The sequence below is a fragment of the Cyrtonyx montezumae genome, unplaced genomic scaffold, assembly GCF_038088225.1.
Source record: "Cyrtonyx montezumae isolate F1298 unplaced genomic scaffold, pur_monq_1.0 scaffold_30, whole genome shotgun sequence".
Taxonomy (NCBI): Eukaryota; Metazoa; Chordata; class Aves; order Galliformes; family Odontophoridae; genus Cyrtonyx; species Cyrtonyx montezumae.
The window spans coordinates 3,360,527-3,375,025 of NW_027072035.1; the positions used below are offsets into that span (position 1 = coordinate 3,360,527).

Consider the following 14,499-nt stretch of genomic DNA (forward strand, 5'->3'; position numbering starts at 1 on the left):
CAGTCTTAAGCTTCAGAGGACACTACTTGTTCCTCATACCTAAGGGATGGTCTGAACAGAGGTCAACTTTTAAGAAAAAGATCCACGGGCAGACACACAGGCAATACATACAAGCCAAACAACGCTGAACTGTATCCATTCCTAACATATTCTGCTGCTGAAGCCCCTCTGCATCCAGAATGAATTTCTGCTGGCACTCTGCTATAGAGGTGTGCAGAAGAGAAACAGAAGTGGTATACCTCAGACTTACAAGGCCTGGAATCTGTGGGACAGCAAGAACCACTCTTCACTTACACAGCCTGGTTCCAGACAGAAGAAAACTTGGGCTTACTGCTCCGCCTCACTTCTCTAACCACTTTATTACCATAGCTCTGCCAGTACACCTTGTCAGATGGCAGCAAATTTAACAGAGCAATTAAATGCAAGAGTATTTCCCCAGTCCTTGGAACCGTTTCTCAACTGTAGCAGATCAGCCTGCTTTGTTGCAGTGTGCTGCCTCCGTAACTTGAGCATCCACTGAAAGTACAGCACCCAGCCACACAGAAGCAGGAATGTATTACACAGACTTTGGAGAAGTCCCTGTCTTGCTGTTCTATCATAATTCTTCAGTTTCTGCAACTTACTGACCTTTTCTGTACCAAAATGAACATTTCATATGAGTTTTTCTTGTGTTTGGAAGGAATTTCAGGCTCCTGCTCTACATGGCTCCTGATTTATGTTCAAGCTGCAAACACAGTCCAGCCTCAATGCCGCACTACACGTTTTTAGCTATCTAAGACATTGTTGGGAAAAAAAAACATGAACTCCATTCAGCAACAAGAGCAACATTTTAAATGCAAGCCACCTTCTTCACCATTTTTGCTACACATTAACAAAGATGAGTTTGACTTCCATGCTAACTTTAAGAGTTTAAATAAGAGTTTAAATATTTTAAAAGATTTAAAATATTTTTAAATAAAAGTTGTGTGCAAATAAAATGATATGTCTCCTCCACATCCTTTTATTTAAATATTTTATTTAAATGTTCTTTTTTTCTTGCCTCTGTCCCAAACTGAAGAACACCTTCACACTGCTAAGCAAAGGCTCAGATTATTCAGTGGAAATAGAGTCCAGAGCTAGGCGCCCTGGCCTGACCTAAGCATATGCCCTCAAGCTGTCTCAAATTAAGATCTTGTGCAGGTATTTCACAAATTTAAGCATAGGATGGGCCTGATCCAAAGTCAGCTGAATGTACCTGGCAATTCTGGGCACTGATCCAATCCTGAAAAAGTCCCACCACAAACAAAACCATCTTCTTCATAGAAATCAATGTGATCAAGGCAGTTGGCTCTTAGAAGTCAAACACCCTGTTATGGCTGCCATATATGCATTCTCATTTCTACACTTCTTGTATAAGCAGCTTTCAGCTTGGCTTGCAAAACAAAGGCATGCTTTAAAGTATGATCTGCATACACAGAGACTAGTAAAAAACACTCATACCTCTTCCTCTCTAACTGATCGTTCTAAAAAATTAGCAAGGTAGCAGAAAAAAAGGTAAAGAAAAATATTGGAATGTAGAGTAAAAAAAAATCCTCTTTTAACTACAGAATATTATATACGTTATAGCCCCATGATCTAAGACAGCCTTCTGAAAACATCCTTCTGACATTTGTCACTGGTTTCTCTAATGTCTTCTCCCTCTTTTTTCCAGTTTCCAGAAGGGGAGCAGCTGCGCTGTTTGGAAGCAAAGCCATTTTACTTAGAACACATTCAAATTGCAAGGCAGTTGAATGATGATGTTTTGCCACTCAGCAAATGTCAGCCCATTATGGTATGCAACACTCTGTAACACGGTATGACCTCATGTACAAATGCCAAAAGCTTACTGAGATTTTTGCATCATTCATAAAAACAAAGAAAGTGTAAATCAGTGGTCAGCTAGCTCATCTCTCCTCCCTTTCAACATAACTAAAAAGGCAGTTAACTTAGCAGAACAAAATTAATGAAATGGTCTGACTAAAATACTGAGACAATATATGAAGTGGCAAAACCTCTATAAACCTGAAGTTACAGCTGAAGTGCAAGTAATAGACTGCATGTATTCTAAGACAATTTCTGACTTGTGGCTGGGAATTTAATAACCATTTGTGTTAAAGAGACTAGTTTCAGAAGCTTTAAAAATTTGGCTGCAAAATTAATTTATTTTTATTTTGACCTGTTGATTTTTCATATGTATTATTATATTCCCGTAAAGTTTCTCTGGGAACAGATGTTATTAAAAATAGTTTTGAGCTTGCTGCAAGAGCTATTAAATGAAGTTTTACAGTCTGCATTATACAATGTGTAAGATTAGATGCTCCTAATATTACATTCTGGTCCTAAAACCTATGCATACGAATTCACAGAAAGAAAACATGGTTCTGAGCATGGTCACCATTACAACTGCAGAAAATATGAGTTGCTCCTTTAAAACATGCTCTAGAGCTGTCTTAAGAAAGTAGCAATCACTAACCCTGTATAAAGTTCATATAAAGCAGTCAGGCATTGTACAAAAAGACCATCCAGCAATAAATGGAGAAAGGCGTTAAGCATGTGTCTTTTAAACGGGACGACATTTGCAGCAGAATAGTCAGTACTTTGGGGGATCTGCTGCTTACAGCCTGCTGGCTTATGCAGCATCCACACAAATGACAATGAAGAGGCAAAAAGCCTCACACTCTCTGAGGCCTGTGAAAAGCATTAGCGGGATATCCTGGAAGTGTAAATCATTGACTAACAGCCTGAGAATATTATGTTGTTTGTAGAGGGAAAAAGTAAAAGCAGTTATTTCCACCAAGAATGGGCATAATGAAAAAGAGGATGTCTCCAAGAAGCCCAAGAAACAGGTATGAACCTCCTCACGTGCTCAACTTTCTCACAAAAATATTTGTGCCTCTTTCACCCACTACCTCCCTGCTATGGAAAAACACTTCTTCAGAGTCTGGAAAATGCTGTTTGATCTCAGTAAATTACATCTCACTGCTTGTCGGTTTCTGATTGATGGTGTAACTTAGGGAACAATATCTGTGTGGGGAATATTGTCTGGAGAAGCAGTCAAGGATTATTGAAAATACAGTATTTATGCAGTTTAAAAATCAGTGGTACATTACGCACAACTTTTTTCTAGAGTGATGAAAAATTACTGAAGTGCATTTGGGAACAAAGGGTATAAGGTCTTTTGTCTATTTGTAAGAACACTCGACTGGTAAGACTTCTTAGTGAGTTAGTAGTGATGGATGCAAGAAAAAGTGTCAACTGCAGTTGAGCATAAAGCCAAATGGTTCTTTGACCAATCAGCAGAAAGAAAGACGTCATTGCTCAATGGTGGTCAGAGAAGGGGGAAGAAAATAAAACTGAAGAAAAGAGAAGGAAAATGAACCAAGGATCACTGATTTCTCTAAGCCATTTAGAACCACTGGAAAAGGAGAAAAAGCCTCAGGTTTTATCACACCATGTGTTGTTTCTTCATTTATCTGGTATGTCATGTTTAGTTGGAAAACTTTCAGAAATCAGCCACTCTGAAACAGCAGCCACCTCTTCCGCATAAATCATTCCAGAGTTACAGAATTCAAGGGCTCAGTGCTGATTTACACCAGCCACAAATATGACTTAAATACACTTCATCTTCCAAAACTTTTGAGTCTTTAAGGAGACACAACCACAACAAAGTTTTTCACCACAAATCAAGTGCACCAGGCACCAGCACATCAGCAACAAAATGGTCGTGACTGGAAACAGATAAGGTTTTCATCAGACATTAAAAAAGGGTCTGCACACATGCAGCAAGAGAAGATTCATACTCCAAGGGCTGTGTGCTCAGAGAAGCTGTGGATGCCCCATTCCTGGAAGTGTTCAAAGCCAGGCTGGATGGGCCTTGGGCAGTCTGACCTGGTGGGTAGCAGCCCTACGCATGGCTGGGGGTTGGAACCAAATGATCTTTAAGGTACCTACCAACCTAAACTGTTCTGTGACCCTATATGATTATCTTCACTGTCTAAATGCATCAAACAAGCAAATGGGTCTGGATGCTGTTGTCAACTGCTGCCATTCCATACGAAGAAAAAACACCACAAAAATTTGCCAGGTATGAAGCAAACCAAACAAAATACTTCCCACAGATCACATAAAGTTAAAACTGCCAAATTCACTGTTACAGGGAGACAAAAAGCACAAAAAGCATCTCGAAGGATTAGCTCATTTCATGGAGTGTAGGTCCATGCAGGTAACTGAAAATTATAGCTCAGAAGCAAACAACTCAGGACACCTTCAAATGCTGTAGCACAGAGAGAATTTTGGACATATGAAGTAGTGTCACTCTACTCTTTCTGTTTTTCTTCTCTCTCCCTATTATCCCTTACCAACCTGCTCCAGAGAGAAGGACGCAGCTACACAGAACTTGGTCTGCTCCAGCAGGGGCACTGTATTGGCATTTTAGTATTCTACCTGCTACAGGAGCATGAGAACAAGGAAGCAAGAGAAATTTCAGAAAACCACATTGTAAATTCACAAATTCTTTTCTAAAAACTAATGCAGATGATAACGATCTCAGAGATAGCCAGGACCACTAGATGTGAAAAGATACTTATCTGCTATAGTTTTAAGCAAAGCAGTATGATACAATGAGTTTGAAAGTAAACACAAAGGTGAGTCCATAAAGGGTGTAATGATACTGCTGGGATACAAGAATAGTTGTCACAAGCAGTTCAGAAGGCAGAGAACAGCAGAGGCTCTGTGGGGGGCTTGTGGATCCTGAGGGAGAAACTACAAACACAGTTTCTGAGAAGAAAAGAAAGACAACTTTTTAACTGCAGCATCTTTCTTGTGAGCAAACTGTGCAAAGCACGGACAGGAGCCATCTCTGGAGCCTTGTCACACAAATTGCAGGAACGCACACAGAACTACACCAACTAGATGCTCTATGCTATGAGACTTCTGAAATACAAGTTTGCCTCACCGTACAGAAACAGTCCCACTTTACCACTGCCATTCACAAATAAACCATCTGTCGTAGACTCCGTGGTACCTCCTGTCTGTCACCTACTTTCCTTCGCACCACCCACCCACTGTTTGTGCATGCCTATTCCAAGTCAAACTGGGATCTGAAGCCCCAGCAGATGCACCTACCTTTCACTTTCAGCTCTGAGTAGGAGGGGGTGTCCTCCGAAGTGAGCATCTGTGTGATGCAGGCAGGATTGCCAATCCCCTGGCCCAGGTGTGAGGCTGGCGGGTAGTAGGAGCACATCCGGTACTGGGAGCTCATGACATGGCAGTTCTCCATCTCTTTCATCTGTAGAGACAGAATTGCAACAGCTACCCATGAAAGCTGAGCCTCAGCACTGTGTACACACCCTTTGCCCTATGGGCACACATCTTCGAATGGGGCTACCATGAGGACTGCAGAAGCCAAATCCCTACACACTGACCTTAGATTTCTGCTGTATGTTGATGCCACCCAGCTCCAGGGGAGACGATCTGGTCTTATAAGAGATCAGCAGCATAGCAGTAGCATAGCCAACACGCAGACCCTGCCTTAGTTAAAGCTGCATCTGGCACATGGACACCTAACATCACAATGAGCTTCCTCACAAGTCCTCCACTTACAATGCCAGTGGCCTGCACGATGCTTTCCAAAGCCTTCGGTTATATGCAGCTGAGCAGTGTTCAGAGGAGGGGAGGAATCCACCCAGCCAGTACAGTCCCAAGGAGACCAAGAGGTCCCAGACCAGTGACACTCCTCCCCCAGGAGCTCACAGGACAGCTGAGACTGTTCTGCCTACCGACTTGTGTGAGACACCCAACTAAATCAGAGCACAGAACACACATAACCACCTGCTTTCCTTACAATTCAGTGAGACAGAGAAACATTTTCTCTGCTTACACAATGAAACTAAGAGGTGGAAAGCCTACAGAGCAGATCTGTGGCAAAGCTGTTACATGACAGAAGCTACCATGCTGGCTGTGTCAGCTCAGAGTCTGACAATGACCAGATAAGCCCACCTCCTTCCCAGACTGGCAGTCAAGTTGGCAGCACTCAGAAAACAAATCTTACTCCAACACCCTGCAATGATCCAAAGTGATCTCCATAAAGAGGTGGCAGTGCTCTTAATTTCTGTTTTACAAAAGACCTACCATCTACCATTATTTGTTCCAAAACTCCACAATGCAACATGGCCGCATAATGCTCAAAAAACAAAAGCAGCCAAATTTTTCACAAGATGATGTTTTTCATGAAGAAAGTTAGTGCTAGCTGATTATACCTCCATATGTTTTCTGTGCAGGGAACAACTGTAAGATGGGATGTTCTGTATCAGGCACAAAGGCAGCACTGCCAACGTCACTTCTGCAAGGCAAAGCCCTCTTTGCCTGCATTTCTACACACAATCCTGCCCTTGCTGGGGCAGGACGCTGGGCAGTATCCCTTTCTCAGATGTTCACCTCTCCCTCCTGCATGTTTACATACATACAGTTAAAAAAAAGTCACCTGATGGAGATGATGTTATCTTAGCTGCAACAAAATGGAGGGATGGCTCCCTGGCACAGAAACCATCACATACTTGCTTGCATTTTCTGTAGAGCATATGCAACGACCTGTTTCCTTTCAAACCTTTTTTTCAGGGTTTTTCTCCATTTCTTAAAAAACAACTCACCTAAAATCTCTGGATTCAATGAATTATTACTACTATTATTATTAGTGTGTGGTAGCTGGCTAGCAAGAGACATGTTTTATAATCTTATTACCCACACCAAGTCTATGAACCACAGTCCAACCGACAGTCAGAGACTTGTCTCTGCAAAGAATATGCTTGTGTATTAACCACTGAAGAAAATCTAAAAGCTTTAGGTTTTGTTTTATTAAACTGTTTAGAATACACACCACAGTAAATCCGAACCGTAAGGTTTCCTTTTTATAGTGCTTAGCAATCCTACTCTACAGTAACAATAAAAAAACAAGCAGACATAAAAATTCTTGACCTTAGTGCTGCATTAAAAAAGGGGTTTAGAAGATAATTACCCAGTGAGAAGGGGCATTTGATCTGTATTAACTCCTGCAGCTCTGCAGAGTCCTTGTGCTTTTTTTGAGTGCTACAGCCAGAAAGAGAATTAAGAAAAACCCAGAGGAGGCCAAGGGCTATGTGCGTCATTGCTAATTCAGGGCACTGCAGACTTCCAAAGGCTAGAGCTGGATGCCTTGTTGGGTACTGCTCCATGGGTCACTTCCTGAGAGAACACCAGGGTTTCAGCTCCAGATCGTAAGGCCTTAAAAAAAGAATGTGTACAGTGGAAATTCTTTCTCTGTCTGCTTGCAGAATCAATATGGGGAAACAAGAAGCATCAGCTTGTCAAGCTAGAAGCATGACTTGTCCATCATGGAGCACAACAGCCAGTGCAGCTCTATACTCTATATAGTGTGTATCAAGATAAAGCCTAGGAGGACACTCCAGAGAGTCCTGAAAAAAATCTTCTGAACAGCTGGTGGGAGAGCAGAGTGCTCCTCCTGGGTTGCTGGCAGCAGCTGCACAACCTCCGAACATCTTCCTTGTGAAGGAATATCCACAAGGAATAAGCAAAGACAGTGGTAGACTGAAAGAGAAGAGGTGAGGCAGGCACAGCTGTCGGCTTGCTTCTTCATCCAGCCCTGGCAGCAAGAAAATTGCCTACCCTTCCCAGATGGCAGTCTCTAGACAGTCTCTACCTGTGGCCAATTCTTTTATTTGTGGAAGCTGTGAGGTGCAACCTCCTTGCAAGTGAGCCAGTGCTACACCTAGTATGACCTGAACATTTTGCAACTGACCCTGACTACAGAGATTATTCTGAAGAAGAAAATGTGTGAGGTCACTAACCTAAACACACTAAAATGTGTAAGGACTCTAATCCAGGGTGACAAACAGTGCAAAGTATTCAGAACAGCAAAAGAGGTCACAGTCAATCTCTATCGTTTGGATGAGCTCTGTAAAACAAGCTGGCTCGAGCTTTCCTGGCACCTGCTTCACCCACAACTCATCAACAGCTGAGTTAGAACAAAACCAAAGATTATTGAAACACCACAGAAACTCTGTTAAGAGTTTGCACAATCTCCTCCTTGGTCTTAAAATTAAAGACAATTTTGGGGGGCATAAAATTTAATTTTGCATTTATTTCTAGTAATTTGCAAACAGATTCGCAGTCAATTTTCAGTGTGAGGTGAGAAGACAGCTGCTGGGGAGTGGAGCAGAAAGTCAGATGTCAAGGACTTCTGCTCCATCACCTGCTGCCTGTGTGACCTTGGGCAGGACAACAAACAATTCCCTGCCTCAATTTCCCAAACTGTGAAGGAGAGTCCCACTGCTCTCCCACCTGTAATGCTACTGCCTGTGAGCCGACCCCCTGCAAACGTGGCTGCACTCAGACTGCTCAAAGTGGTTTTTTCATTCCTAAAACCAACTAAGCATATTTTACAGCACGAGGAAAAACAGATTATGACACTCTGCCCTGACTTCCTTTGATTCTAGCATAGAAAATACAAGAGACATCTATATCTGTCCCTCCTTGATAGACAAACCTAATTAACCTTTGCTATTCTGTTCCAACCTATTCTTTGAGACAAAGGCAGTGACCCATAAACAATATGTTACCATCAGAATCTCAACTGCTGTGACATCTAGAGATATAGCCCTATCAGCAGTATCGGAAAACAAACTGCTTAGATTAGCTCCTCCAAGAAATATGGATTACATTCATGTCACACATGAGCTGTCAGAAACATTAGGATACTTTTAGCATAAATCTATACTGTGAAGGGTATGTTATGAATACAGTGTGTAATACACTGCTTATGCATAAAACCAGGACTGCATCGGGTGACTTGTACAATGTATACGTATGCGTACATGCACCAAAACACATTTTTAAACATTTTACATGTATTTGTGGAGAGTTTTTTTGCAGGACCAGGCTTACTGGAGGCAAAAACTAAGCTAGAAACAGGTTGCAGAAATCAAAAAGAGCTATCTTCCTTACAAGAGCAGATAGCTATTGTTAAGAGTTCAAATTGCTAGCTGCCCTTTCACAGACATGTTTCTTTGGACTTAGCTAAAGAGACTTTTACATGTCTGCTACTTTTTAAGAAATCCTTAAAAACAGTTCTTTAACTCAGCGATGTGAATTATTTCGCTTTCAAATGATAATGATATTAGAAAAAGTATTCAAATGTCTCAGTCCTACTCTCATTGTGTTTTTTATAGGTTTGCACTGAACTGGCTTAAAGAAAGAATTAAAAAACAGAGGTTCTGGAAGCAAAAATGCTGATTTGACGAAGTGCATTAAATAAAGACAAGAAAAAGAAACAACAAGCAACCAATCAGAAACCTTCAGCATTAAACATACTATATAAAATTCTGAAATTTGTCCAAACTTTAAGCCTTGCCCAAAGCAGGAATAACAGGAGTAATTACCAGAGTAACACAGGAAACTCCTGCAGTGCTGCCTAGGTGTGGGGGCACATTCAGCACTTGCAGATCTTTAGTGGCCTGGCTGCAGGAACCAGAACGGTTTCAACAGTTTTTTGGGGGGAACATCAATGCAGAAGGAGTCACAATGACCCTTATGTTGTTAGTCACACATCTCCAGTGCCACTGCTACCTCAGAGAACTTAAATCTGGTTAGATTTGGACTTGCCATACAGGTTTTCGATTTGTTTTTGTGGTTAAAAACAGACTGCAGTCACCTCAGTTTTGTTCCAGTTACTGCCCCCGTGTAGCTCAACAGACCAGTGCCAAAAGCATCAGCTTCCACTGTGTATTAATACACTGACTTACAATACTCATTTTAAGGAACTCATTTAACTCATTTAATTTAGTTAAGACTAAATGCAGGTAAAAGTCCTGCCATAATGAACAATAATTACAGATACATGGGAGGGTCCATGTGCTCACAGAGAATTAGAGGGAAGGGTGACTCACAGTAACCACACCTGCTACACTTCCCCTCACACCTCAGCCTGAGCTTTCTTAAGATGCAACATCAAGTATATCTGACCATCTGCTTTAGAACAGGGAGAAGCAGCAGAACGTGACTGGAAGGGTTACAGCTGAAGCCATCATATTCATTACATTTATCAAACCATGATGGATACAGCTTCTGGTGTAATTATATACAAACAAATAAAACCCACACAGAAATATCTCAAAAATGTACATCTCTATAAATCCACTGAAGTACATGAGCCTCTCTGCAAAGAACAAAGACTAATGAAATTTGACATTAATCTACATTAAAGATTCAGTGATTCAGTTTATTTGCTAAGGCTCAATGATGCATTAATCCTCATTCCTTCCCACACACGCTCACATGTTTCCTCCCTGACTTTTCTACCTTGCTCCTTAAATTCTCCAGCAGCAGACAGCCAGGCTGCTCAAGACCTGTCTGCACCCAGAAGTTACATTTCTTTAGGTATGCAATTCCCCTTGTGGCTGCAGCTGTTCCAGGACAAGCAAGCATCTGCCAGCTCACGTGGCTGGGTCTTGTCCACACTGCCTGAGACCTTCCGGCAAGCACAGAGCTGGTTTGTGCCAACACACACCTATTACAGCCCAGTAAGCCGCATGGCAGGCACTGTGCAGTGATGATTTGGGTAAAGGAGGAAAAAAACAAAAACCTTAATGAGAGCAGTCAGCACCAACAACCACACAAGCAGAATAATAACTAGAACAGGTTAAGAAAAGTTTTCTACCCCGAAACAAACCAATCAGTACAGGCAGACCAGAAAAATGCTCATGTAGACACACCTATGTGTTTTCTCTACCGAGAAGCAGCCTGCATAGGTTTGTCTGCAAGCCCCTTCAAGCTGAGAACAAGGTCTCCCTTTTCTTCATATATTGTACTTTGAGACTCTGGGAAGACCCTCACTGTACTTACATATCATATTTCTGCGATTTTCTTTTGTTAGTTTAATCATATGCAGCAGCTGAGATCTCATTCTTCTTACGACAAAAATAACTTCAGAACCACAAAGAGTTTTAGAATTTCAGCACTGCTGTACCTGCTGCCATCAACTATTAGCAGTCTAGCACTCACTGGAAAACTTTTAATAACTGTTTGTGAAATGCCATGCTGACACAATGCTATGCAAATCCTGTGATTTTTAACTCTTCCAGCATCAATAATATTTCTTGCAGATCAGTCTCTGAGAAAAAGCATGTAAGTGACAGGATACTGACCCTGAACTACACCTACTGCTACTGAGCAGCAGACGTGGGTTCTGGTTTGAGGCCACTTAGAATTCGGGGAGATAAAGATCGGACTACAATGCTTTCAAACCAATGATGAGATTACAGTAAATTTACATGAGTGTGTATGGAACTACATGATTTTTCCTGCAAGGTGGGAAGATGGGAATAAACACCCAAGGGTTGGAGACAGCTGGTGGAAGGAAATCAGTCCTCTTTGACAACAATCACATTTCTCCCTTATCATCTCCTTCATAAACCCCTAATTGGAATGGGACCCAAGTACAAGTTAGCTACAGGTTCTGCACAGTAAGAGTAAAATGCATGGAAAATAGGTAATTGCATTTATTTCTTTAAAGGGTATCCTCAAGAACAAATGTAGCTGTACATATATAATGTCTAGGATACTCAGTCATCGAATCACAGAGTCAGAAAACAGGTTATTTTTGAGGGATATGGATGACAATGCAAGATACAATTCATGGATTCACAGAATGACAAAATCCCTAGCATTGGAAGGGACCTTTGAAGGTCATCTAGTCCAACTTCCCTGCAATGAACAGGGACAACCACAGCTAGATCAGGTTGCCAGGCCCTTATCCAGCCTTGCCTTGAAAGCCTCCAGCAACAGGGCACCAACCACCTCTCTAAGCAACCTGTTCTAGTGCCTCATAGTCACATTAAAAGCTAATGGTAGGTGTCAAAAGTTAGGTAGGTGTCAAGAAACAGGCAGTCTCACAGTAAGCCAAAGGGCTCCAGGCCAGGGCTTATACAATTGCTTTATCTTTAGATTAAGTATAAGACAACAGAAGTGAGAGGACACGACTTTCAATCCTACACTTAGCATATAATAACATATCCTCAAGGGTCCCTATGCACAGTCTAGGATGTCAGTACACACTATTTACTTTCCTTTTTGCCAATCAAGTAAAAACACAGACTTTTCTATTGCTTGGAAGAATTGTGGAGCATGGGACTAAACCTGCAATAGCTTTCCTTTCACAACACAAATACACAAAAACAGCCCCTCATTTGTGTAGCGAGAATGTCTTCAAGCATCAGCATTAGTCTCTTCCTAATATAACATCATGTAAAAGCTTCAGAGAAATAACTTCTCTGAGTTACTTCAGTGCTCTGGATGTAAAAGCTGAAAAATTAAAAAAAAAAGACTGTTGAAGAGGAAAGCCTCTCCAAAATGATACTTGAAGCTCCCAGGATGCCATGCTGAGTAATTATGCAGGTTTTTTTCTTCATTTTTTGAAAACAGCCCATTCTCTACTATGATGTAAATAAGACAGAATCAACTGGGCGCTTTTCACCTGTGTCTGTAGTGATCTACCTAAGCCTGAACCATTGCTTTCATTGTACTGCATTAAACCCACCTATTTTGGCTAACTTTCTTACAGAGGGTCCCAATCCCACCCCACAATCTTGTTCTGGTGTTGCACTGCCATTAAACCAAATACACAAAGTCAGCTATCAGCTCATCATCCACTTCACTCCTCCGCACAACACGTCCATAACATCATACCTGCCATTGTTTTCCTGAGTGGCTTGACATGTATGCAGCAGGGAGGCTTCGAAGGCTGTTCTTCATGGCTGATCCTACAAACATACCCCCTGTCTCACTTGAGGAAGGCTCACTGGCCACCGCCATTTGGTACTGGGGGTAGCTGTACAGGTTGTTATAGTAAGGATACAGGGATTGCTGATAAAAACTGCTGCAGTAGGTGGAGTCCACAACCAAATCAGACGTGCTCTCCAAGTGCCCTCTGCTGGGGATGGAAGGGATGTCCTGAATGAGCATCTGCCCCTCTGGAAAAGAAATAACATAAAAACAAAACAAACAACAACAAAAATGCAAACAAACAAACAAATAAACAAAAAAACAATTATGAAACAGAAGGCTCCATAAAGAGCAAAGGTCCACCCTCTGGTATGCTACTGCTTCTCCCAAGGGCTGGACAGAGGGTGACAACTAGGAAGAGATGGGAGCTGAAACACTGCTGCATGTTTGGTGGAGGCTCAAGTGGTCTGATGCTCACTCAAAGCTTGAGCAGAACACTTTTACATACTCCAGGCCGCAAAACAAAACTGGCTGAAAGGTTAAGACAGCGCGCTGAGTCCTTAAGCAGCATTAAGCTGGTCTGATGATGATTTACACCAGCTAAGGATGCAACCTGCTGTTCTTTTTAAACAGTAACTGCATGCCACATCTCTGAATCCCTTGGAAGTAGATCCCTTGTTACTGCAGAACGCTTTCCCTACTAATCCCTCTCTGCCTGGCATGCTGCAGGGAAGAAGAAATTTTCTCAGTATGTCTTTAGAACTGGCAAATAGCAACAAAACCAAGCAAAACTGCAGCAGGAAATGCACAGCACCATCAGCCAAGGTGCCCCAGAAGCCCACATGCTAACCCTGAGCAGTGAGGCCCTCAGTTTTTGCCAGCCCCCATACCCAAATTTAGCTAATGTTTACCTACAAAATCACAAGGCAGAACAAGCTCCCACACCCTAGCAAAAGAGGAGGAGGGATTAAACTTGACGTGCTGCCTGCATTCTTCAGTGCCTCTGGACTGAAGGCCACACAGCTACACTCCCGCAGCCTGCTCAGCAAGGGTCTACTTCCACTGCCTCTCTCTAAGAAGGGTTGCTCCTTGAGGCTGACTAAAGTCCCATTTTCTTCATTTCAGTATCAGCTGGTGCCCTGTGATACTTCCAAAGATGAAAAAGAAAAGTACTCATGGTGTTGTTTAGCAGCCTAGTTTTGATATACTCCATCAGCTGCCCAGCCAAGCTAGATACAACAAACAGCAGCTACAACCTTAGAATGTCTAACCACATATTAAACACACATTTATAAGAACTCCTTTGAAAGCAATGCCTCCTATTTTATGATGTTGGCTCACCACAACAGAGGTGAATGTTGGCGATATGGCAGGAAAATCTGAACTTTCCCACCAATATCCCGTTACATGTTGCTGCCACATGACAGATGGCAGCACATGGGCACTCTGACAGAATGGCATCTGACAGGGAAGTGTGGATGAAGCCAAGCTGTGTCACTGAATTCCTTCATGCAGAATGCAAAATGGAACCTACTGACATTCACTGACACTTGCTGAATGTTTCTGGAGACCAAGCAGCAGATGTGAGCACAATGAGGTGGTGGGTGGTGTGTCTCACCAGGGGTGACAGCAGTAGTGGGTGACCTCCACTGGTGCAGGTTCTGAGCGCAGCATGCAGACTCTTGTTCACTGCTGACATAAATGAACAGC

The 14,499-nt window shown here is 42.2% G+C and overlaps 1 protein-coding gene across 1 annotated transcript in view; it reads right to left on the reverse strand.

The window, feature by feature from the left end:
• DMRT1 (doublesex and mab-3 related transcription factor 1) overlaps nucleotides 1–14,499 on the reverse strand; it is a 52,035-nt gene that overhangs the window by 17,357 nt on the left and 20,179 nt on the right. Inside the window, exons 3-4 of the mRNA XM_065744183.1 lie at nucleotides 12,754–13,037; nucleotides 5,143–5,305 (exon numbers count right to left, since the gene is read on the reverse strand). Coding sequence (XP_065600255.1) covers nucleotides 5,143–5,305; nucleotides 12,754–13,037 — 447 coding nt within the window. The remainder of the gene's footprint in view (nucleotides 1–5,142; nucleotides 5,306–12,753; nucleotides 13,038–14,499) is intronic.